Source organism: Ciconia boyciana, chromosome 32 (assembly GCF_034638445.1).
Source record: "Ciconia boyciana chromosome 32, ASM3463844v1, whole genome shotgun sequence".
In the NCBI taxonomy this organism is placed as follows: Eukaryota; Metazoa; Chordata; class Aves; order Ciconiiformes; family Ciconiidae; genus Ciconia; species Ciconia boyciana.
Genome location: NC_132965.1, coordinates 323023 through 345678, shown reverse-complemented (window position 1 = coordinate 345678; position 22656 = coordinate 323023). Strand labels below are relative to the sequence as shown.

General features: G+C 70.2%; 3 protein-coding genes across 3 annotated transcripts; 1 reads left to right on the top strand and 2 right to left on the bottom strand.

Moving 5' to 3' along the window:
* The first annotated feature begins 5378 nt into the window (after window positions 1-5378).
* TSC22D4 (TSC22 domain family member 4) lies at window positions 5379-7261 on the top strand. The gene is made up of 5 exons (XM_072848600.1): window positions 5379-5868; window positions 5965-6065; window positions 6258-6280; window positions 6389-6669; window positions 6900-7261. The coding sequence occupies exons 1-5, from the start codon at window positions 5488-5490 to the stop codon at window positions 7083-7085; spliced, it is 972 nt and encodes a 323-aa protein (XP_072704701.1). The 5' UTR covers window positions 5379-5487; the 3' UTR covers window positions 7086-7261.
* A 1401-nt stretch (window positions 7262-8662) lies between these two features.
* MEPCE (methylphosphate capping enzyme) lies at window positions 8663-12315 on the bottom strand. The gene is made up of 5 exons (XM_072848599.1): window positions 11047-12315; window positions 9990-10208; window positions 9773-9899; window positions 9262-9357; window positions 8663-8766 (listed from the first exon to the last, which is right to left on the bottom strand). Exons 1-5 carry the CDS (start codon window positions 12223-12225, stop codon window positions 8663-8665), a joined length of 1725 nt encoding a protein of 574 aa, XP_072704700.1. The 5' UTR covers window positions 12226-12315.
* A 1205-nt stretch (window positions 12316-13520) lies between these two features.
* On the bottom strand, window positions 13521-21853 carry ACTL6B (actin like 6B). Its single transcript, XM_072848685.1, is given in 15 exon segments — window positions 13521-13601; window positions 13703-13789; window positions 14469-14564; window positions 14656-14736; window positions 14815-14929; window positions 15023-15084; window positions 15854-15921; window positions 15924-15939; window positions 16702-16808; window positions 16912-17006; window positions 18636-18733; window positions 18837-18937; window positions 20071-20236; window positions 21534-21610; window positions 21829-21853. Coding segments are annotated over 15 exon segments (1275 nt in total).
* Between the last annotated feature and the right edge of the window lie 803 nt (window positions 21854-22656).

The following is a 22656-nucleotide window of genomic DNA, read 5'->3' as shown; positions in this document are numbered from 1 at the left end:
CCCCCCCGCCACGCCCCAGGCACGTTGTGTACGACCCCCGTGTGTGTGAGGGGCGGCGTGGGGGTCTCGGCCCCTCACTGGGGTCTCCCCCCTCCCCTCACCTCAGGCGAGCGCTTCCAGCCGCTTCTCTCTTTAATAGTGCACAGAACCACGTTACAAAAGACCCCCCGCTTTTCTCCCTCCCCCCCCCCCAAATTCGGGGTCCCCCCCGGACCCCGCGGGGACGAAGGCAATTCTGGTAACGGGGAGGGGGGGGACGAGGCACAGAGAGGCTGCGGGGGTCCCAGGAAAGGGGGGGGGGCCTTTGCCCCCCAACGGTACCACCCCAAAATCCCAGGGGAGACCCCAACCTCCCCTCGCAACCCCCCACATTGGGGGGGCTCCCCCAACACCCCCTCCCCAGGCCGCACCGCTGACCCCCGGAGCTGATCCCCTTCCCCAGACCCTGCTCGACCGTGGATGCACCCCCATAAATACCCCCCTGCCCCCCCCCATAAATACATTTGCAAAGCAGTTACAGCACCCCCCCCCTTTTCTGGGGGGCTGGAACCCCCCCTTTATTGGGGGGGCTCTACCCCCCTTTAATGGGGGCTCTACCCCCCCTTAATTAGGGGCTTGACCCCCCCTTTACTGGGGGGCTCTACCCCCCTTTATTGGGGCCCCCTGTTATTGGGGGGTGTTACCCCCTTATTGGGGGCCTCTCCCCCCCATTTATTGGGGGCCCCTCCCCTTTACCCTTGGGGGAGTCTCCATCCTCCCCCCCTCATTTTAGGGGTGTCCCCCTCCCCGTTTTATTTGGGGGGGGGGCTTAACGTACCATAAATACACCCCCAATCCTCCCCCAACCCGGCCCAGCCGTGTCGCGCCCCCCTCAATTTAGGAGCCCCCTCGATTTTGGGGCCCCCCTATTTTGAGGCCTTTCCCTCCGTTTTGAGGACTCTCCATTTTGAGGACCCTCCCTTCATTTTTGGCCCCCCCCCTTCCATTTTGGGGACACCCCCCCCTCCTCTCACTTTGGGGGTGGGGTATGTTTTTGGGGGGGGGTACAGAGATGCGCCAGGCACCCCGGGGGGTCAGATGGCGGTGTCCCAAAGCACGGCGTGGGGCCGTCGCGCAGGGGGTGCCGGGGGGCGGGGGGGTCGCCCTCAGGTGCCCCCTCCAGGATTGGGGGCGGGGAGGGGGCAGGCTGTCCTTCTTGCAGAGGCCCCCCCCCGCCCCCCGGGCCTTGATTTCGGTGCAGACGCAGCGTTTGCGGTCGATCACCTCCTGCAGCTGCCCGTCCCGCGGGCGGGGGGGGGCTGCACCCCCCCCGGGACCCCCCCCAACTCCGGGGACCCCCCCAGAAAGAGGCCGGGGGTGGGGGACCACGGAGAAACGGGGGGGCCCCGGCTTGGCGTACCCCCGAGGTGGAGGCCGAGCGGCCCAGGCGGGGTCCCCGGGAGCTCTGGGGAGGGGGGGATGTCAGGGGACACGGTGGCCCCCTGTCACCCCCCCGTGACACCCCTCCCCAGCAATGGGGGCACCTAGGTTGTCCCCACCCTGTCCCTGTGCCCCCCCCGGTGCTCCGTGTCCCCCAGATCCCCCTCCCAGTACCCCCCAGGCTCTGTGACCCCCCGGGGTCACCCAGTGTCCCCCAAATCTCGGTCATCCCCCAGTGTCCCCTGTGTCCCCCCAGTGTCCCCTGTGTCCCCCATGCCCCCCCAGCTCTGTGACCCCCAGTGTTCCCCCAAATCTCTGTTGTCCCCCCAGTGTCCCCCATGCCCCCCCCCGGGCTCTGTGACCCCCACATCTCTGTGTCCTCCCCCAGTGTCCCCATGTCCCCCCAGTCTTTGTGAACCCTCCCCGTGTCCCCCCCATGTCTTGATGTCCCCCATATTCTGTGTCGTCCCCCCTGTGTCCCCATGCCCCCCCAGATCTGTGACCCCCAGTGTCCCCCCGGTGTCACCCAGTGTCCCCGTGTGTGTGTCCCCAGTGTCCCCATGCCTCCCCCGCTCTGTGACCCCCCAATGCCCCCCGGTGTTCACCGCGTGTGTCCCCCCATCTCTGTGTCCCCCCCCAGTGTCCCCATGCTCCCCCGGCTCTGTGACCCCCCCATCTCTGTGTCCCCCCGAATGCCCCCTGTGTGTCCCCCCGCAGTGTCCCCATGACTCCCCCGCTCTGTGACCCCCCAATGTCCCCCCCAGATCTCTGTCCCCCCCCCCAGTGTCCCCCTGTCCCCCCGCTTGTCCCCACGCCCCCGTGCCCCCCACCTGTGGGCCGGCCGCAGGCAGGGAAGGTCTGGCAGGGGAGGGGCAGCCCCGGCCGCCCCCGCGGCCCCTCCGCTCGCACCGGGATCCCCGAGGGGGGGGGAGCCGCCCCCCCCCGCTCCTCCCCGGGGGGCCCCGACGCCTCTACGGGGGGTCAAAGGTCAGCCCCGCCCAGGGGGGTGTGTGCCCCCCCGCCCAGATTTCCCCCCCCCAACTCACTCTCGGGTTCTTTCCCGCGGCGGGAGGAAGCTCCGCCCCCTCGGCGGGGTGGGCCCTCATCCTCGCGCAGAGAGGCGGGGCCTGCCGTGGCCCCGCCCCCCCGCAGGCTGTCGTAGGCGGGTGGGCGCTTCCCGGGGGGCGGAGCCTCGGCGGCGGTAGGAGCGGGGAGGGGCAAAGCTCCCAGCCCCGCCCCTCCCCGCTCTCGCCCCGCCCCTCCCGCCGCGGGGTGGGGCGGGGGGAGGGGGGTGGCTGCGCGCGCGGGCGGGGGGCGGCTCGCGGCGGGGGAGGGCAGGCGCGAGCCCTCGGGGGGCGGCCAGCAGGGGGGCGGGGCGCCAGGAGATTGGGGAACGGGGGATGGGGCGTGGCCGGCGAAGGGGCGTGGCCGGCGAAGGGGCGCGGGTGGAGAAAGGGGCGCGGGGAAAGGGGCGTGGGCGGGGAAGGGGCGTGGCCGGCGAAAGGGGCGTGGCCTCCCCCTCCCCGGCGGGGAGGGGCAGCTCATCTCCTCGTAGATGGCCTCGGGCTCCTCGGGGGGGGCCGGGGGTCCCCCTCCCCTCCCCCCCGCCGGGCATCCCCCACCATCTCGATGTAGACGGGCTCCTCCCCCTCCCCCTCCCCCCCCTCGGCAGCAGGGGGAGGGGGGCCGGGCCGACGGGGGGGTCGGGGGGCGGCGGGGGGGCTGGGGGGGGGGCGTCTGGCGCACGCAGCCCCCGGGGGTGCCTGGGGAGGAGGGGGAGAGGGGTGTCAGTGGCACCCCTCCCTGCCCCACGGCACCCCAAAAGCCTCCCTGTGCCCCCTCCCTGCCCCATAGCCCCCCGGGCGTGACGCCACATAGCCCCACGGCACCCCATAGCCCCGCAGCCCCTAACCCCGCGACACCCCGCAGCCCCCCATGACACCCTGTACACCCCAGCACCCCGTGACCCCCCAGGCCCATAGCACCCCATTTCTGCCCCATAGATCCCCCGTAACCCCCAGCACCCCCAGAGCCATGGCACCCCACAACAGCCCGGCACCCCACAGCCCCCATAACCCCCACAGCCCCATGGCACCCCATGATCCCATGACACCCCCAGCTCCCCGAAACACCCCATAACCCCACGACGCCCCATAGCACCCCATAACCCCCCAGTCCCCCAAAACCCCATGACACACCCCAGCTCCCCAATGACACCCCATAACCCCCGACACCCCAGAGCCCCCAACACCCCCAGCCCCCAAAACACCCCCCAGCCCCCCCCTCCCCCACTCACCGCCCCGCTTGGCGGGTGGAGCCTCGAGTCCCCGCCCCTCGGGGGGCCCCACGCGGGGGCCGGGGGGCTGGGGGGGGCCCCCGCTATCGGGGAGCCCCACGGCGTGGCAGGAGAGGGAGCGGGGGGCCATGCCGGGGGCGCAGGGCCGGGGACCCCGTTCCTGGGGGGCCGGCAGCGTCAGGAACCCCACCCGCAGGGGCCGCCGCAGGGACCCCCTCCCGCGCCTTGGAGGCCCTGGGGGGAGGAGGGACAAGGGGGGTCAGAGGGGACCCCAAAATAGGTGAGGAACCCCAAACCACCCCGGGACCCCCCCCCCCACCGTCCCCCAAATTCTGGGGGGGACCCCAACCCACCTGGGGCCCCCCTGTGCCGTGCCCTGCATGCCCTGGGGGGGGGGAGACCCCAAAATATCTGGGGGCCCCACAGCCCACCCAGGGACCCCCGGTCCTGCACCTTGGAGGCCCTGGGGGGGAAAGGGGGGGACCCCAAAATATCTGGGGTCCCCCAACCTGCCCAGAGCCCCCCTGTCTCCCACCCTGAGGGGGTCAGTGGGGTGCGGCGAGGCCCCAAAACACCCAGGGATGCCCCCCCCACCATGCTGTGCCTTGGCCGCCCTGGGGGGGGGAAGAGGGGGACCCCAAAAAATCTGGGGACCCCCCCAGCCCACCCAGGGACCCCCTGTCTCCCACCCTGGGGGGGTCCCCAACCCCCAACCCCCTTGGCCGCCGTGGGGGGGGTCAGTGGGGTACAGGGGGGGTCCCCAACCCCCCTAGGCTTCCATGGGGGGTCACGGGGTGCAAGGGGGTGTCAGTGGGGTGTCCCCCCACCCACCCCTTGCGTGGCTCCTCCTCGCGGGGGTCGCCAGTCGGGGCGGCCCTTGCGCTGCAGCAGGTTCATGGCGGCGGCCGCGGGGGGGCGCTCTTCCCCCAGCCGCAGGGAGGCGGCGGCGGCGGCGGCCAGCTCCGACCGCGGGGGCGCTCATGCCTGGGGGGGACGGGACATAGAGGAGGGGCGCTCTAGGCCGCGCCTCCCCCCAACGCCTGGGTCCCCATGTGTCCCCCCCATCCCCTTTCCCCCATCCTCACACCCCCCCCCGCATCCCTGGGGTCTCCCCGCCCCCATCCCAGATGGGTCCCCCCCAAAATCTGGCCCCAGACGCCAGGGTCTCCCCGCCCCGCCCGTTACCTCTCGCTCCGGTGCCTTTGGCGGGGGTGGGGTGGGGGGAGAATCCTCCACCGCACCCCCCCACCGCCACCACCACCACCACCACCGGGGCCTGGGCGGGGGCTCACGGGGGCGGCGACCCATGGCGGGGCTCTAGCGGCCTGCGAAGGGAGGAGGGGGGTTAACGGGGAGGGACCCTCCCCTCGCCGGTAAACACCCCCTCCCCTCACCCCCCTCCCCTCCACGTACCGGCCGCTCCCGCCTCCCGCCCGCGCCGCTCCATGGCGCTGACGCAGCGTCCGCGCTAGACAGGCGTTGGGGGGTGTGTGTGCGGGCGCCGCCGCCCCCTAGCGGCGCGGAGGACGCGGTGTTGAGCGGCGCGGGGGCGTGGCTTGAACGCGGGGGGGGCGTGGTCGCACTGGGCGTCGCGCCGCCTATAGGCGGCGCGACGCCCAGCGCGACCACGCCCCCCCCCCCTCCCGCGCGTTGAGGGGCGGGACTTCCGCCCGGCGCCACTTCCGGCCACCACCGCTGTCACCGGCTGCCGCCGCCGATCGCGGCTCCGGGCCCGGCCCCGCCATGTTCCCCCCCCCGCCTCCGCCGCCGCCATGAGCCGGAAAAAAAGCGGCTTCGCCATTACCAGCGTCCGAGGCGGTAACGGGGGCGGCGGCGGCGGCGGGGGGGGGGACGACGGTGGCGGTTCTTGTGCTGCTGCTGCGGCTTCTTCTTCTTCTTCCAGCCCCGGTGGGTCCCGGTTCCGTTTGGTCCGGTTACCGGGTCCCGGGGAAGCGTTGAGGCGAGGGCGGTGGATCTGCCGGGATTTCTACGAGAGGGAAGCGGTTCCCCGGGGAAGCGGGGGGAGGGTCTCGCTCTCCCTCGACTCCCCCCGCGCCCCCTCCCCGCCGCCCTTCCCCCCTGCCGCCGCCGCCGCCGCCGCGCCCCTCCCCCACCAGCCCCGTTCCCTCGGGGCCTTCGCTCAGCTGGTGCAGGTGAGGGGCGGGGCTACACCGGGGGGGCGGGGCTGCAGCAAGCCACGCCCCCCCCACTGACCCCTCTCCACCACCACCCCCCCCCTCTTTTTACAGGCCCTGCCCCCTCGCCCCCCCTCGCCCCGCCCCGGGGGCGGCACCGCCGGGCTGAGCGCTCGCCTGGGATTGGCCGGAGAGGAGAGCGAGGAGGAGGAGGGGTGAGGCGGGGCTTCCGGTTGGGGGTGGGACTTCCGGGTCTGGGATGGTGTGGGGGGGTGGGGTTTCCTGCTGGGATAGCTTTTGGGGGTGGGGCTTCCTGTTTAGGGGGAGGGGCTTTGTGTTTGGCCAGGTGTTGGGGCGGGACTTCCTGTTTAGGTGGGTCAGAGGGGTGGGACTTCCTCTTTGCGTAGGTACGGCGGGGTGGGACTTCCTGGTGGGCCAGCTGCTGCGGGGGCGGGACTTCCTGCTTTGACACTGGGCAGGGCGGGACTTCCCACTGCACCCGGTGTTGGGGGTGGGACTTCCTGTTTAGGCGGGTGAGATGGGGCGGGACTTCCTGGAGGGCTATGTGGGGGATGGGCAGGACTCCCCCTCCCCCTTCCCCCCCCCCCGGGCCCCACGGCCCAAAGGGGAAGGAAAGAGGAGGAAGTTGCACGTCTGCCCCTCCCCCTCCCCGGACGCTGGGGGGGTGGGGATGGGGTCGGGGTGGGTCTGTCTGTCTGTCCATCCGCCTGCCTGACCCACCCCACCCCCATCCCGTCCCCTCCCCCCCGCGCCCGCAGTGGGGTGACGGCCATCGACAACAAGATCGAGCAGGCCATGGTGAGCGCCCCGCCCCCCGCCTGGCCCCCCCGGGGGGGGGGGGGGAGGGGCGGTTCCCGGGCCCCTGGGCCCTTGCAGCGAGGGGGGAGGGGCCGGCGGGGGGGGTCCTGGGTGGGGGTTGGGGCCTGGACACGGGGGTCCTGGGGGGTGCGGTCCCCAGTGTGGGGGGGGGGCCGCGGGGGGTGTGGGGCCCTGGGGGGCCGTGGGTCCCCACGCCGTGTCCCCCCCAGGACCTGGTGAAGAGCCACCTGCTGCTGGCGGTGCGGGAGGAGGTGGAGCTGCTGCGGGAGCAGATCAAGGAGCTGAGCGAGCGGCGGGCGGCGCTGGAGCGGGAGAACGGGCTCCTGCGGGCCCTGGCCACCCCCCAGCAGCTCGCCCGCCTGCGCCCGCCCCGCCCCCACGGCCCCCCCGCCTGACCCGCGGGGGGAGGGGCGGGAGACACCCCCCTCCCCCCTCCGCTGTGGGAATTATGGGACGCACCCACACCCACCCACACGGCGAGCAATGGGGCCCGCCCGCCCGGGTCCCCTTCGCCGCAGCTCTGCTGCTTTATTTGGGGGGGGGTGGTGAGCGACCCCCCCTCCCCCCTTGTGCAATTTGGGGCCTTTTTTAATAAAGCCGCGATTTTTACAGCACGGGGGGGAGGGGTCGTGATTAATTGGGGGGGGAGGGGCGGTGCTGTGGGCCGAGGCGGGACTCGAACTCGCCGCCGAAGTGGAAGGAGGCGCCGCCATCTTGGGAAGGGCGGGGGAGGGGAGAGCGCGGACGCCATCTTGGGAAGGGCCCAGGCTTGGGGCCGCCATCTTGGTGAGGGCTCCGCCGCCATCTTGGGAAGGACGTGGCGGCCATTTTGGGGAGGGCTGTGCTGAAGGGGGCGTGGTCCGAGGCGGAATGGGCGTGTCCGGGGCGTGGTCACCGCCGCCATGAGGCCGCCGGAGGCTCCGCCACTGCCGCCCGGGGGATCCTGCGGCGGGGGGCGGGGGGGACCCGGCAGGTCAGCACGGGGGAGGGAACCCCAAATATAAGGGGGGGGGCGGACACATGGGGACCCTCCCCTTTAATTCCTGTCCTCCTCCCCCCAGGTGCGCTTCGAGCTGAGCCCCCCGGTGCATGCTGGGAAGGAGGAGGAGGAGGAGGAGGAGGAAGGGGGGGCCGCGCCCCCGCCGCTGGGGACCCCCACCCTGCACAGCAGCCGGGGGGGGCCGGCGGGGGGGGCGTCCCGGGAGCCCTTCGATGCCCCCCGGGCGGCTGCCGCCCTCCTGGGCTGCTCCTTCGCCGCCCGCTGCGCCGTGGGGGGGGCGGCGGCCGGAGGGGAGGTGGGGGTGGGGGGTGTGTGTAATTTTGGGGGGGGTGGGGGGGTGGTGTCATCCCCCCCATCTTTAACCCAAATCCCCTTTTTTCACCCCATTTTGCAGCCATGAACGTGCCCCCGGCCCAGCGGCTCTACCGCGGCCTGGTCAGCCTGGCCGTGCCCCCTGCCGGGGCCGCGCAGGGGGCCCTGCCCCCCGCGCCCCCCCAAGGTGAGTGTGACCCCACCCCACCCCCACGGGCCCCCAGCACCCCGGGGTGCTGATGGGCCCCCTCTCTGTGTGCCCCTCCCCCCAGGTTCCCGGCCCCGAGGTGGGGGCGCTGGCGGGGGGCGGGCGGGGCAGCGGGGAGCCCTGGCTGCCCCCCGCCCCCGGACCCCCCGGCCCCTCCCCGGCCCCCGGAGCCGCCTTCCTCATGTACCGGAAGCTGCAGCAGTGGGGGGGGGGCTGAGGGGGAGGGGTTACCCCCCCCAAATTACCTCCCCACCCCCCCAATAAATCTTCCTTTCCAAACTCTGTGGGGGGGGTGTGTGTGTGAGGGGGGCATTGTGTCACGTGGGGGGGTCGGGTCACGTGTGAGGACCCCCAATTCCTCCCCCCACCCCGCCCTTTAAACCTTGGGGGTGGCTGTGACCCCCCCCCCCCATGGGGAGGGGGCTTCCCAGGAGCCTTTGCGGGGGGGGGTCCTATAGTGTCTGCGCGTGGACTACAACTCCCACCAGCCCCCGCGTGCGGCCGCTTTCCCCAGTCCCGCGCATGCGCGGCGCCAACGGCTGCCACGAACCCATCGCTATGGAAACGGGAGGAACCATTGGGGACGCGGAGGGGGGCGGGGACGGGACGGGACGCGGGGACATGAACCCGCCCCCCGCCCGCACCGGGCTGTACCACTTGGGGGGAGGGGAACAACACACAAGACACCCCAAACTGTCCGGGGGGAAATGACACCCCCCAGAGGGGACATGGGCTGCCCCCACCCACCCCTATTGTGCCTCCCCCCTCAAAGCTCCATCCCCCATTTAAGAGCCCCCAAACTGGGGTTGACACCCCCAAGTGACAGCCCCACCCCCACAGCGTGACAACCCCCCCAGAAGGTGACAGGACCCCCCAAAAAAACCGACCCCTCCCCACTGACCAATCGCCTCCTTTATTCCCGGGGCCCCCGGCCCCCCCTCAGCACAGATCAAACCACGGCAAACACCCGGGGGGGGGTGGAACACCCCGAAATTGGGGGCAGGGCCCACACACAGCCCCTCCCCATTTGGCATCTGGTGGGGGAGTGCACCCCTCCCCCACCCCGGCGGCGTGGGGCCCCCCACACTTGGGGGCTCAGGGGCGTCGCCTCGTCCCTTGTGGAAGAGATAGATGGGCCGCTGGAAGCCTGTGGGGGAGGGGTTAGGGGCACCCCCAAGTGTGTTTCCCCCCCCATATTGGGGGGCTGGGGGCCCCACGGCATCCAGGCCCCCCACCCCCACAGTGAACCCGGGCATTCCCGCCCCACACTTCACCCCACAGGCCCCCACCCCCTCCCTTTCCTGAGGACCCACGTGTCTGCATGACCCCAAAACCCCCAGATTTGGGGTCCCCCCTGCTCCCTACAGACCCCGGCGTCCTGCCCCACACCCTCACAGTGGCCCCAAGCCTTCACCCCACAACCACCCCTCCCGCTGCCCCCAAAACCACCCCCAAAACCCCCAGATTTGGGGTCTCCCCCTCCCTGAGGGCTCGGGCATCCCCCACACCCGGGGGACCCCCCCCCATCCTCCCAGCCCCCAAAATCCCCACCCTTCCCCCACCTTTGGCGGCGTGCTGGGGGGTCCCCAACAACTCGTAGCTGTCGAACCCCACTTCGGGGGAGGTCAGGTAGGAGGGGAACTGCTCGGGCCGCAGCCGGATCCGCTGGTAGTTCCTGTAGGTCGTCTCCTTTTTTTTTGGGGGGGGGGGGAAGGGCACAAATTGAGCCCCAAACCCCCCAAAACGCTACCCACCCCCCCGCCTCGCCCCGGCGCTCACCGTCAGCCCCTTGCGCTTGCGGTAGGAGGCCCAGGGTTGGGGTTCGAGGAGCAGGAGCCCCCCGGGGCGGAGGTGCCGGTAGACGCGACGGAAGAGACGTTTGAGACCCTCGTCCCCCCAGTTGAGCTGCACCCATTTGGTGAGGGAGAGGCAAAGCACCACGTCGAATTCGGGGCGCTGCGCCGCCACCGCCTCCTCCCGCTCCGGAACGTAGTTCCCCTGGGGGGGGGGTGAAAAAAAATAGGGGGTTATGGGGTGGAATTGGGGGGTTGAGGGGAGAGGGAAGGGATGGGGGAGGGGGAGACGCACTGAGAGGGGGTTTGGGGCGTAACGCTCATGCTGAGCCCCCTGAAAGGTGGGGGGGGCATTGAGGGGGTAAGGGGGCGGCAAGATACATTGAGCCCCACTGAGGGATGGGGGCCCACGCTGAGCCCCACGAGGGGTTTGGGGGAGTTGAGGGACGTGGGGGTCATGCTGAGCCCCATGGAGGGGTTTGGGGGCACTGAGGGATGGGGGGCCCATGCTGAGCCCCACGGAGGGGTTTGGGGGCACTGAGGGATGGGGGGCCCATGCTGAGCCCCACGGAGGGGTTTGGGGGCACCGAGGGATGGGGGGCCCATGCTGAGCCCCACGGAGGGGTCTGGGGGCCACATTGAGAGACTTGGGGCTCCCTGCCTAAGGTGTGGGGCTGCCCCACACCAGCCCCCACTGACAGACATGGGGTACCCCACAGCAGGACGGGGGGAGCCCCACACCCAGCCCCTCCCCCACCCCAGGTCTCTGTGCACCCCGACATCCCCACCCCCCTCGGGGGCGTGTCTCCTCCCTAGCCCCACCCCCCAAGCCCCTCCCTTCTGTAAACCCCGCCCCTCCAGCTCCAACCCTGGGCAGGAGCACCCCTCCCCCTCCCATCCCCCCAAAACCCCTTTGTCCCCCTCTGAAACCCTCCCAGGCCTTCCCCAAACCCCTCCCGACCCCCAAACACCACCGTGACCCCCGAAAACCCACCACGCTCCCCAAAGTGGCCACGAGCCCCCAACCCCTCCCCCCAACTCACCGTGACGAAGACGACGTTGTGAGGGAAATCGGCGGCCCCGGGCCCGTCGGGGGGCAGGCGGGGGGCGGCGATGGGACCCCGACTGGCCAGGAGAGCGGCGGGAAAACCCTTCCGCCCTCCCCCTCCTCCGCCATTCCCCCCTCCTCCGGCCGCCGCTTCCGCTTGGATCTCCTCCGACAGATAATGCCGGATATTCTGCCGCGCCGAACGGATCAACCCCCCGTCAATGTCCAACCCCACCACCCGGGCGGGTCCCCAACGTTTGGCGATGCTGAGGGTGAGGTGTCCCACGTTGCACCCCACGTCCAACACCTCTTTCCCCGCGAACCACTCGGGGCGCATGGCTCGTAGCCGCCCGTCCTCGCAGTCGGGGTTCCGGTAACCGTAATATTTGCAATAATTGCCGTACTGGAATTTCCGAACTTGACGACGTTGACGTTGTTGTTGCGGAATTTTTCCCGGGGGTTTGGGTTTTTCCGGCGGGGGACGGGTTCCTTCGGATTTACTGCAAGTCCGTCGACGTTTCCGATGGCGGCCGGTGGCGGGGCAGGCGGTGGCGCATGGCGGCGGGGTGGCGGCGGCGGGGAGGGCGTGAGGGCAGGCGGCCTCGTCGGCGGCGGTAGCGGTAGCGGTGACGGCGGCGGCTCGCTGCTGGCCGCGGTGTCGGTGGCGGCGACGAGCGGTTTTGGCGGGAGAAGCCAAGCGCAGCCCCTCGCCGGGAGCGTTGAGGCTGAGGGGGTCGGTGATGTCGCGAGGGACCAGGATCTCGACGGGGTCGCGACCGCGGGCGGGGAGGGGGGAGGATTGCGGGGTGCGGGCGTTGAGGGCCCGGCTCACCTCCTCATCCAGCAGACTGTTGAGGTTTAAGGGGTCGAAGATGTTTCCCCCCAGCAGGAACTCGGAGGGAAGCACCGGGCCGCACTCCGAGGCCGCCCGGCGACGCCGTTTCCACGCCGGTTGCTTGGCCCCGCAGCTGCTACGACGCTTCCCTCCTCCCGCCGACCTAAAGCCGTTACGTGGCCGCGGAGCCTCGGCGGCGGGTGAAGCTTCTTCCTCCTCCCGGGCACCGGTAGCGGAGGAAGATGAAGAAGGAGGCGGCGGTACCAGGAAGGCCTCTGGCTCGGCCGCCATGGCGGACCGCCCCGCGCCTGCGCGCTGCGCCCCGCCGCCGCCGCGCATGCGCCGCCGCTAGGGGGTGCTGTGAGGGGGGGAGCGGAGCGGGGCCCCTCCGCGCCCGCCACCTCCCGCCCGCGATGGCAGGAGCGCGGCGGCCCGCCGGGGTTTATATAGAGGGTGGGCGTGGCGCCGCGTGGACCCGCCTCCCTCAGGGGGGCGGGCGAGAGCGGAGAGCCAATGGGAGAGGCGGCGGCGGGGAAGGCGGCCAATAGGGGGAGGCGGCGCGCGGGGCGGGGGGGTGGGGGCCTGAAGGATAGGGGTGGCCGCGGCGAGCGCCTGCGCGGATCGCGCAACGGCAGCGGCGCTCGGGGCAGACGGGGGAGCGGGCGAGCCCGGTTGAGGGTTGCGGAGCATGCGCGGAGCGCGATGGGGAGGGGGTTGGGGAGGGGGAGGGCGGCGGAGCAGGCGCGTTGAGGGCGCCCCGGGGGGGGGGGGGGGGGGGAGCCCCGCTCCGCGCGGGGGTCGCCGGGGGATGGGGTCTACGGGGTGGACACGCATGCGCAGCGGCGGGCGGGCGCCTCCGTCCCCCTATGGCGCCTGTCTCCTCCGCCCCTCCCTCCGCCGCTCCAACACGTCACCTCTCAGCTCATGACGTAGCTCAAGCGGGCGATCTACGCCCCCCCAGCCGCCACACCGGTCCCTCCCCTTCACCCCCCTCCCCGCCGTTAACGGAGCGGCGGGAACCACGTGGGCAGCCGCATGGCTCCCGCGAGCCAGCGCGCATGCGCGGGCCCCTCCCACCGGAGCGGCAGGGGCGCACATGCGCAGTGAGTCACTCCCGTCGTCCCCTCGCAAGCAACGTTTACGCACGCGCAGTCGCCCCTCCTTCGCGGGATTGGCGCATGCGCAGTGACTCGAGCTGGGCTCCCCTCCCCGCCCCCCGCGCAGGCGCCGCCCCCTCTTCCCCCCTCTCCCCCGCGCCGTGCCCGCGCCTGCGCAGTGAGCGGTCCGCCGGGCGGGAAGGCGTCAAGGCGCAGCGCGCGCCGCAACGCTCACAGTTTTGAGGGAAAAAAACCGCTAAATCGGTAAAAACGTCCCTCCCCCACCCCACTTGATCTCATGAAAACGCCTCCCACGGCTCCCGCACCGCATCACCCCCCGCCCGATCCGCCCAGCAGCGGGACGCCGCCTCAGCTGGGCCCCACCGGGCGGGCTCTGCACCTTTCGCGGTGTTTATTGTTGGTTTTTTTAAATGTTTTTTCTTGTTTGATTTTTTTTTAAAGGCCCCGAAGCGCCATGGGAGCGAGGCAGCGTGTGAGGCAGGGACAGGGGGCCCGCCCGGCCGCCTGGGCCCCCCCTCAGGGGCACTTGCGCTCCACGCACTGCTTCCCCCCCTCCTCGTATTCCTGCTTGGAGATCCACATCTGCTGGAAGGTGCCCTGAGGGGGGGACACACACACAGGGGGGGTGTGGGGTGAGGGACCCAGGCATCCGGGCCCCCCTTCTGCCCCCTGCCCCTCCCCCCCTCCCCCCTACTCACGAGGGAGGCGAGGATGGAGCCCCCGATCCAGGGGCTGAAGCGCCGCTCCATCGTGCTGTTGCTGGCGATCAGCTTCAGGCGCATGCTCTGGGGAGGCGGGGGGCAAAGGGGGCAACTGGGAGCTACTGGGAGAAACTGGGAGCCCGGTCTGGGTGTCCCCGCCTCAGCCCCACTGATGTCCCATGGGGGGATGGGGTCCCTTCCAGCCCCCCTACATCCCACAGGGAGTTTTAGGGTCCCCTTCCTGGATGCCTGGGTCCCCCCCGGCCCCCCCATATCCCACAGGGGGGGTTGGGGGTCCCTGTCCCTGACACCTGGGTCCCCCCCGGCCCCCCCATATCCCACAGGGGGGGTTGGGGGTCCCTGTACCGGAAGCCTGAGTCCCCCCCAGCCCCCCCCATATCCCACAGGGGTGGTTGGGGGTCCCTGTACCAGAAGCCTGGGTCCCCCCCAGCCCCTGATATCCCACATGGGGAGTTGGGGGTCCCTGTCCCTGACACCTGGGTCCCCCCCAGCCCCCCCCATATCCCACAGGGGTGGTTGGGGGTCCCTGTCCCGGAGGCCTGGGTCCCCCCCAGCCCCCCCATAACCCACAGGGGGGGTTGGGGGTCCCTGTACCGGAAGCCTGGGTCCCCCCCAGCCCCTGATATCCCACATGGGGAGTTGGGGGTCCCTGTACCGGAAGCCTGGGTCCCCTCCAGCCCCCCCCCCATCCCACAGAGAAGGGGTTCCCTTCCCCGAACGCCTGGGTCCCCCCGTCCCTCACGGGGGGTGTCTTCTGCGAAAGCTCCCGGTTGAGGCGGTCGGTGAAGCCCTGCAGCAGGGTGTTCCCCCCGGTGACGATGACGCTGCCGTAGAGACCCTGGAAGGGGGGGGACATGACACAACACGGGGGGGCTCAGGGTGTCACCGCCACCCCCCAAAATGTCCCCCCAAAATCCCCGGGGACTCACCGGTCGGATGTCGATGTCGCACATCCCGATGCTGGTGGTGACCACGTGCCCCACGCCCAGCATCGTGTTTCCCGAGAGACCCTGGGGGTGACAGGGGGGGTCAGAGGGGTCCCCCCAAAGCCCCCAGGTCCCCCCCAAACCCCTCAGGACCCCCCCAACCTTGACATTGGAGGGATCGAAGAGCCCCTCGGGGATGCGGAGCCGCTCGGCCCCGTAGTCGGTGTTGTAGCCGTTGGGCATCTCGTAGTGAACCGTGGGCATCTGGGCGGCCACCCTGGGGGGGGCAAGGGGGCGTTATGGGGTGGGGGAGACCCCAAACCCCCCCCAAGCCCCCCTGACCCCCACCCCGACCTCCCCCCGCACTCACTGCTCATCGTAGGGGGAGTCGGAGACCTGCAGCACCGAGGCCTGGAAGTCCTGGATCACCTCCTGGGGTGGGGGGGGACACAAAGTGGGGGGTGGACCCAGGCATCTGGGACCCCCCCCTAAAAAGGTCTCAGGTGTCTGGGATCCCCCCTCCACCCCCCCATGCACCCCAGTATCGCCCTTACATCCAGTCCCCCCCCCGGGTGACCCCAGGGATCCGAGACCCCCAGGGGACCCAGGTGTCTGCCCCCTGACCCCCGGGTGACCCCAGGCATCCAGGACCTCCTCCAGGTGACCCCAGGGATCCCGGACCCCCCCCAGGGTGACCCCAGGGGTCCGGCCCCCCACCAGGGGACCCCAGGGATCCGGGGCCCCCAGGGTGACCCCAGGGGTCCGGGACCCCCCAGGGTGTCCCCAGGGGTCCGGGACCCCCACCCAGGGGACCCAGGCTTCTGGCCCCCCTCCCTGGTGTCCCCAGGGGTCCGGCCCCCCACCAGGGGGCCCCCGGGGGCCGGGACCCCCCAGGGTGACCCCAGGGGTCCAGGACCCCCACCCAGGGGTCACAGGCTTCTGGCCCCCTTCCCTGGTGACCCCAGGGGTCCGGCCCCCCACCAGGGGACCCCAGGGATCCGGGACCCCCCAGGGTGACCCCAGGGGTCTGGGACCCCCCAAGGGACCCCAGGGGTCCGGGACCCCCACCCAGGGGACCCAGGCTTCTGGCCCCCCTCCCTGGTGACCCCAGGGGTCCGGCCCCCACCAGGGGACCCCAGGGGTCCGGGACCCCCCAGGGTGACCCCAGGGGTCCGGGACCCCCAGGGCCCGCCCCGCTCACGTTGCAGGTGAAGTTGTGCCAGGACTTGGAGACCTGGGGCAGCTTCTCCTTCTTCTTCCAGTTGGGGGCCCCTCCCGCACCGGCTCCTGGGGGCGGGGCGTCAGTGAGGGGCGGGGCTTGAGGGAGCAGGACACGCCCACAGAGGTTAAGGGGAAGGGGGGGGGAGCCTGAGGTGGTGGGGAAGGGCCTAAGGGGGCGGAGCCTACAGGCAGGGTGCTCCTAAAGGGGTGGAGCTGAGGGGAAGGGGTGGAGCCTGTGGGCAGGCGGTCCCTAAGGGGAAGGACTGCTCCTAAAGGGGTGGAGCTAAGGGGGAGGGGTGGAGCCTATGGCAGGCTGCCCCTAGAGGGGTGGAGCTAAGAGGGGTGGACCCTAAAGGGGTGGACCCTAAAGGGGAGGAGCTAAGGGGAAGGACTGCCCCTAAAGGGGTGGTGCTAAGGGGACGGGCCCTTAGGGGGCGGAGCTAAGAGGGTGTTGGCTCTAAAGGGGTGGAGCCTGTGGGCAGGCTGCCCCTAAAGGGGTGGAGCTAAGGGGAAGGACTGCCCCCGAAGGGGTGGGGCTAAGGGAAATGCTCGCCCTAAGGGGAGGGGCTGGCCTTTGGGGGGTGGAGCCTGTGGTCAGGCTGCTCCTGAATGGGTGGAGCTAAGGCGAAGGGCTGCCCCTAAAGGGGAGGAGCTAAGGGGTTGGACCACCTCTAAGGGGGCGTGGCCTTCATGTTGGGCCACCCCTCAGGGGTTGGGGGGAGCTGCTGGGGCTGAGCAGCCCCCCAGGGGGCGGAGCCTAACAACAGCCCTCTGTTTCTCTGATAGGCTGTTCCAGGGGGGCGTGTCCTTCGCCGGCCCCGCCCCTACCTTGGCAGCGATCATGTAGGGCGGCACGATGTCGATGTTCATCTCCTGGAAGAGCTCCCGGCACTGCATGGAGATGAAGTCCCCGGCCAGCGGCGACTTGACGATGCCTACGGGGGACACCGGTGAGTCACCGTGAGGACACTGGCGTCCGGGCCACGCCCCTGCCCCGCCTGGCCACGCCCCGCCCCTCCAGTGAGCCCGCCCCCTTACCTTGCTGGAGGATGTAGCCGTCGTGGACGGGGATGGCGGTGGTGTGGGTGGCCCCGCTGTCCAGGACCAGCCCCGTGCTGCGCCCGTTGGCGAAGCTGGGCCGCCACGGTCAAGGGTAACGCTAACGAGGGGCCTCGGTAACAAGGGGAGACCCCCGCTAACGAGGGGCGGTTCGCTAATGGAGAGCCAGTTGCCCCACTGGGCACCCACCCAGTCCTCCAGTAAGGCATGAATCCCCGCCCCCAAGCAGATAATCAGCCAATCAACGGGCTAACGAAGCCCTAACGACCTGTCCAGCCAAACGAAGGACCCAGCTGGCTAACGAGCCAGCCCAGCACCAGCACAACACCCCACTGGCCACCCGAACACCCCCCAGGCAACCCCTCCTAACCAACCACCCACACAACCACCCACCCGACTAACTACCCACCCACCCAACCACCCACCCACCCACCCGCCCACCCAACCACCCACCCAACCAACCAATGACCCAACCACCCCTAGACCCACCCAACCACTCAACCAACAACCCAACTACCCCTCAACTCACCCACCCACCCACCTCTAGACCCACCAGCCACCCAACCACCCAACTATCTCTAGACCCACCCCTAGACCCACCAACCACCCCTAGACCCACCAGCCACCCACCAAACTACCTGTAGACCCACCAACCACCCACCCAACCACCCCTAGACCCACCAACCACCCACCAAACTACCTCTAGACCCACCAACCACCCACCCAACCACCCCTAGACCCACCAACCACCCAACAAACTACCTCTAGACCCACCAACCACCCACCCAACCACCCTAGGCCTACCAACCACCCACCCAACCACCCCTAGACCCACCAACCACCCACCAAACTACCTCTAGACCCACCAACCACCCACCCAAACACCCCTAGACCCACCAACCACCCAACAAACTGCCTCTAGACCCACCACCCACCCACCCAACCACCCCTAGACCCACCAACCACCCAACAAACTACCTCTAGACCCACCAACCACCCACCAAACTACCTCTAAACCCACCAACCACCCACCCAACCACCCCTAGACCCACCAACCACCCACCAAACTACCTGTAGACCCACCAACCACCCACCCAACCACCCCTAGACCCACCAACCACCCAACAAACTGCCTCTAGACCCACCAACCACCCACCCAACCACCCTAGACCCACCAACCACCCACCAAACTGCCTCTAGACCCACCAACCACCCACCCAACCACCCCTAGACCCACCAACCACCCAACAAACTACCTGTAGACCCACCAACCACCCACCCAACCACCCCTAGACCCACCAGCCACCCAACAAACTACCTCTAGACCCACCAACCACCCACCCAACCACCCCTAGACCCACCAACCACCCAACAAACTGCCTCTAGACCCACCAACCACCCACCCAACCACCCCTAGACCCACCAACCACCCAACAAACTACCTGTAGACCCACCAACCACCCACCCAACCACCCCTAGACCCACCCAACCATCTCTAGACCCACCCAACCACCCAACTACCCCTAGACCCACCTAACCACTCAACCAACAACCCAACTACCCCTCAACCCACCCACCCACCCCTAGATCCACCACCCACCCACCCAACTTCCCCCACCCCCACCCCGGGGAGGTTGTACGGACAGGCTGGGAGGGGGGTGGGTCACCCGGCGGGTGACACCGGTGGGTGACACGGGGGATACGCGGTGAGCACGGCCGTCTTGCAGAGGAAGAAGGCCGGGATGTTGTAGTGCTCGAACATCAGCTCCGTCAGCTTCTCCCTCTTGGCCCGCGTGTTCCACTGAGGGGACACCAGGGACACCGTGGGGACAGCAGGGGACAGCAGGGGACCCCCTCACCACGGCGGGGAGGGTGACACGTGGGTGGGGGGGGCGGCCACCTACCGGGGCCTCGGACATGAGGACGGGGTGGAGGCTCGGCTCCGACTTGACGTGCTTCCCGTAGGTGTGGTCCAGGATGGCCTGGAAGCACTCCCAGTCCTCGACTGGGGACACGGGGACGGTGAGTGGGGACACGGCGGAGGGGGACACAGGGGTGGGGGAGGGGTCCTGGAGGGGTGGGGATGGTCCTGGGGGCGTGGTCCAGAGAGGTGGTGGTGCTCTATGGGATGACCCCAACCCTATGGTGGTGTCTATTGGGTGACCTCAACCTTGTGGTGGCCCCATTGGGTGACCCCCAACCTCGTGGTGGCCTCCATTGGGTGACCTCGACCTTGTGGTGGCCCCCATTGGGTGATCTCAGCCTCATGGTGGCCCCGTTGAATGACCCCCCCAACCTTGTGGTGGCCCCATAGGGAGACCCCAAGGCCATGGTGGCTTCCATTGGGTCACCCCAATCTTCTGGTGGCCCTGTGAGGTGACCCCAACCTTGTGGTAGCCCTGTGAGGTGACCCCCCCCCCCCCAACTCCATGATGGCCCCTGTTGGGTGACCCCAACCCCATGGTGGCCTCCATTGGATGACCCCAACCCTGTGGTGGCCCCATGGGATGACCCCAAGCCCATGGTGGCTTCCATTGGGTGATCCCCAACCCTGTGGTGGCCCCATGGGATGACCCCAAGCCCATGGTGGCTTCCACTGGGTGATCCCCAACCTTCTGGTGACCCCCAACCTTCTGGTGGCCCCATGAGGTGACCCTCAACCCCATGGTGGCCCCCGTTGGGTGGCCCCAACCCTGTGGTGGCCCTAATTGCATGACCACAACCTTCTGGTGGCCCCATTGGGTGACCTCAACCTTGTGATGGCCCCATGAGGTGACTGCCAACCCCATGGTGGTCTCCATTGGATGACCCCAACCCTGTGGTGGCCCCATGGAGTGACCCCAAGCCCATGGTGACCTCCATTGGGTGACCCCTAACCTTCTGGTTGCCCCATTGGGTGACATCAACCTTGTGGTGGCCCCATGGGGTGACCCCAAGCCCATGGTGGCCTCCGTTGGGTGACCCCCAACCTTCTGGTGGTCTCCATTGGATGACCCCAACCCCGTGGTGGCCCCACGAGGTGACCCCCAACCCCCTGAGATGCCACCTACGGGTTCCCCGTGGCCCTGCAGGGTGTCCCCGTCCCCGTGTCTCCCCCGGGAGGTGGCCCCACGATGTCCCCACGGTGTCCCCACTCACTCATGCCATTCTTGAGGGGCGAGAGGACCTCCATGCCCTCGCGGGCCACGTGCAGCGCGTTGGTGTCGATGTAATAGACCTTCCCCCCCTTCTTGTCCTTGTCACCGTCCAGCTCCAGGGCCACCTCCTCGGGGGACAGCAGCCCCACCGTGGTGGGGAAGTCCGCCTGCCACCGCCCCGTCACCACCACCGTGGGGACACGGTGGGGGGACACGGGGCGGGGGACGGACGGATGGACATGGTGGGGACGTTGTCTTGTGGGTGGTGGCCTTGGGGACAGTATGGGGATGGTGCCGTGGCGGGGACGTTGACCTGTGGGTGATGGCCTCAGGGACAGCGTGGCCGTGGGGGTGTCACCGTGATGGGGACGTTGGCCTGAGGGTGGTGGCCTTGGGGACAGCGTGGCCATGGGGGTGTCACCATGATGGGGACGTTGGCCTGCAGGTGGTGGCCGTGGGGGTGTCACCACGAGGGGGACGTTGGCCTGAGGGTGGTGGCCTTGGGGACGTAGGGACAGTATGGGGATGGCACCACGGTAGGGACATTGGCCTGTGGGTGGTGGCCTTGGGGACAGCGTGGCCGTGGGGGTGTCACCGTGATGGGGACGTTGGCCTGAGGGTGATGGCCGTGGGGGTGTCACCACGATGGGGACGTTGGCCTGAGGGTGGTGGCCTTGGGGACAGCGTGGCCGTGGGGATGTCACCACGATGGGGACGTTGGCCTGCAGGTGGTGGCCGTGGGGGTGTCACCACGATGGGGACGTTGGCCTGAGGGTGGTGGCCTTGGGGACGTAGGGACAGTATGGGGATGGCACCACGGTGGGGACATTGGCCTGTGGGTGGTGGCCTTGGGGACAGCGTGGCCGTGGGGGTGTCACCGTGATGGGGACGTTGGCCTGAGGGTGATGGCCGTGGGGGTGTCACCACGATGGGGACGTTGGCCTGTGGGTGGTGGCCTTGGGGACAGCGTGGCCGTGGGGATGTCACCACGATGGGGACATTGGCCTGTGGGTGGTGGCCGTGGGGGTGTCACCACGATGGGGACGTTGGCCTGTGGGTGGTGGCCTCGGGGACAGCGTGGCCGTGGGGGTGTCACCATGATGGGGACGTTGGCCTGCAGGTGGTGGCCTTGGGGACGTAGGGACAGTATGGGGATGGCACCACGGTGGGGACGTTGGCCTGTGGGTGGTGGCCTTGGGGACAGCGTGGCCGTGGGGGTGTCACCGTGATGGGAAATGGGGGACAGTAAGGGGATGTCACCACGATGGGGACATTGCCCTGGGGGGTGGCCTTGGGGACACGGGGACAGCATGGCCGTGAGATGTCACCGCCGTGGGGACGCTGACCCGAGGCTGACGGCCATGGGGGTGGTGGCCTTGTCCCTCCAGAAGGGACCCGGGGGGGGAGGGGACACGACACACGGAGGGGGGTGACACGGGGGGGGACACACACGGTGACACCCACCTTGGGACAGTCCTCCCCGGCGTAGCCGGCCCGCACCGAGAAGGAGCCGATGTCGAACACCAGCGCCCCCACCTCGTCTGGGGGGGGGACACACACGGTGACACGGGGGGGGGACGCACACGGTGACACCGGCACCGGGAACCCCCTCCCCCGTGACACCGCCGCCCCCCATCCCCGCTATCCCCCCGCCGCCGCCGCCGCCGCCGTGTTCCCGCCCCCACCCCGCGGTGTGGCCCCGCCCCCTGCGTGGCCCCGCCCCTCCCGGTGGCCCCGCCCCTCGCCGTCCGCCCCCTACCGCCGCCGTAGACCCCCCCGCTCATGGCGGCGGCCGCGGGTTCAGCACTGGACAGCGCCCGGCGGCGGGGTGGGCGTGGCCGGCGGGGGAGGCGCAGCCAATGGGCGCCCGCCGACCGGCGCGCACGCTGATTGGACGGCGCCGCAGACAATGCGGGCGGTTTAAAGGGGCAGGCGCCCGTTTTCTTTCAATGGGGGGGCGGGGCTCCCCCTTTCCCCTCCCCCTCCCTCTCCGGAGCGTCCGGGACACGCCCCCTTTGGACACGCCCCCCCCCGGGGGCGTGGCAGGCGGCTGTGGCGGGAAGGGAGAGGGGGCGGTTTGCTGCCATGGGGGGCGTGGCTTAAGGAGGGGGCGTGTCCTTCCAGGCACTGGCTCCTCCCCCCGCGTGGGCGTGGCCTCCAGCGGCCGCATTATGGAGGGGGCGGGTCCCTCAGTGTTGCGTCCCGCCCGCTGGGCCCAAGGGGTGTGGCTTCCCTTGGCCCCGCCCCCTGCACGCAGAGGGGCGTGGCTTCCCTCACCACCCTCCCATTGTGCCGGGGGGGGTGTTGAGCTTTCCCTTTAGCCCCGCCCACTGCGTCGAGATGGCCCTTCCCTAAGCCCCGCCCACCGCCTCGAAAGGGGTGGGGCTTTCCGAGGCCACGCCCGCCCACCCCCGCGGGGACCCACGGAGCCCACGCGGCTGCACCGAGGTCTTTATTGGGGGGAGGGGTATGTACAGGGATCGTCACGGGGGACTCAGGCGTCCGGGGGTGGGGGAGGGGCCCCGGGTGGGGAGGGGCCTGTAAACATTTTGCCACTCTCAGTAGGAAGGGGGAGGGGGGGAGCCGG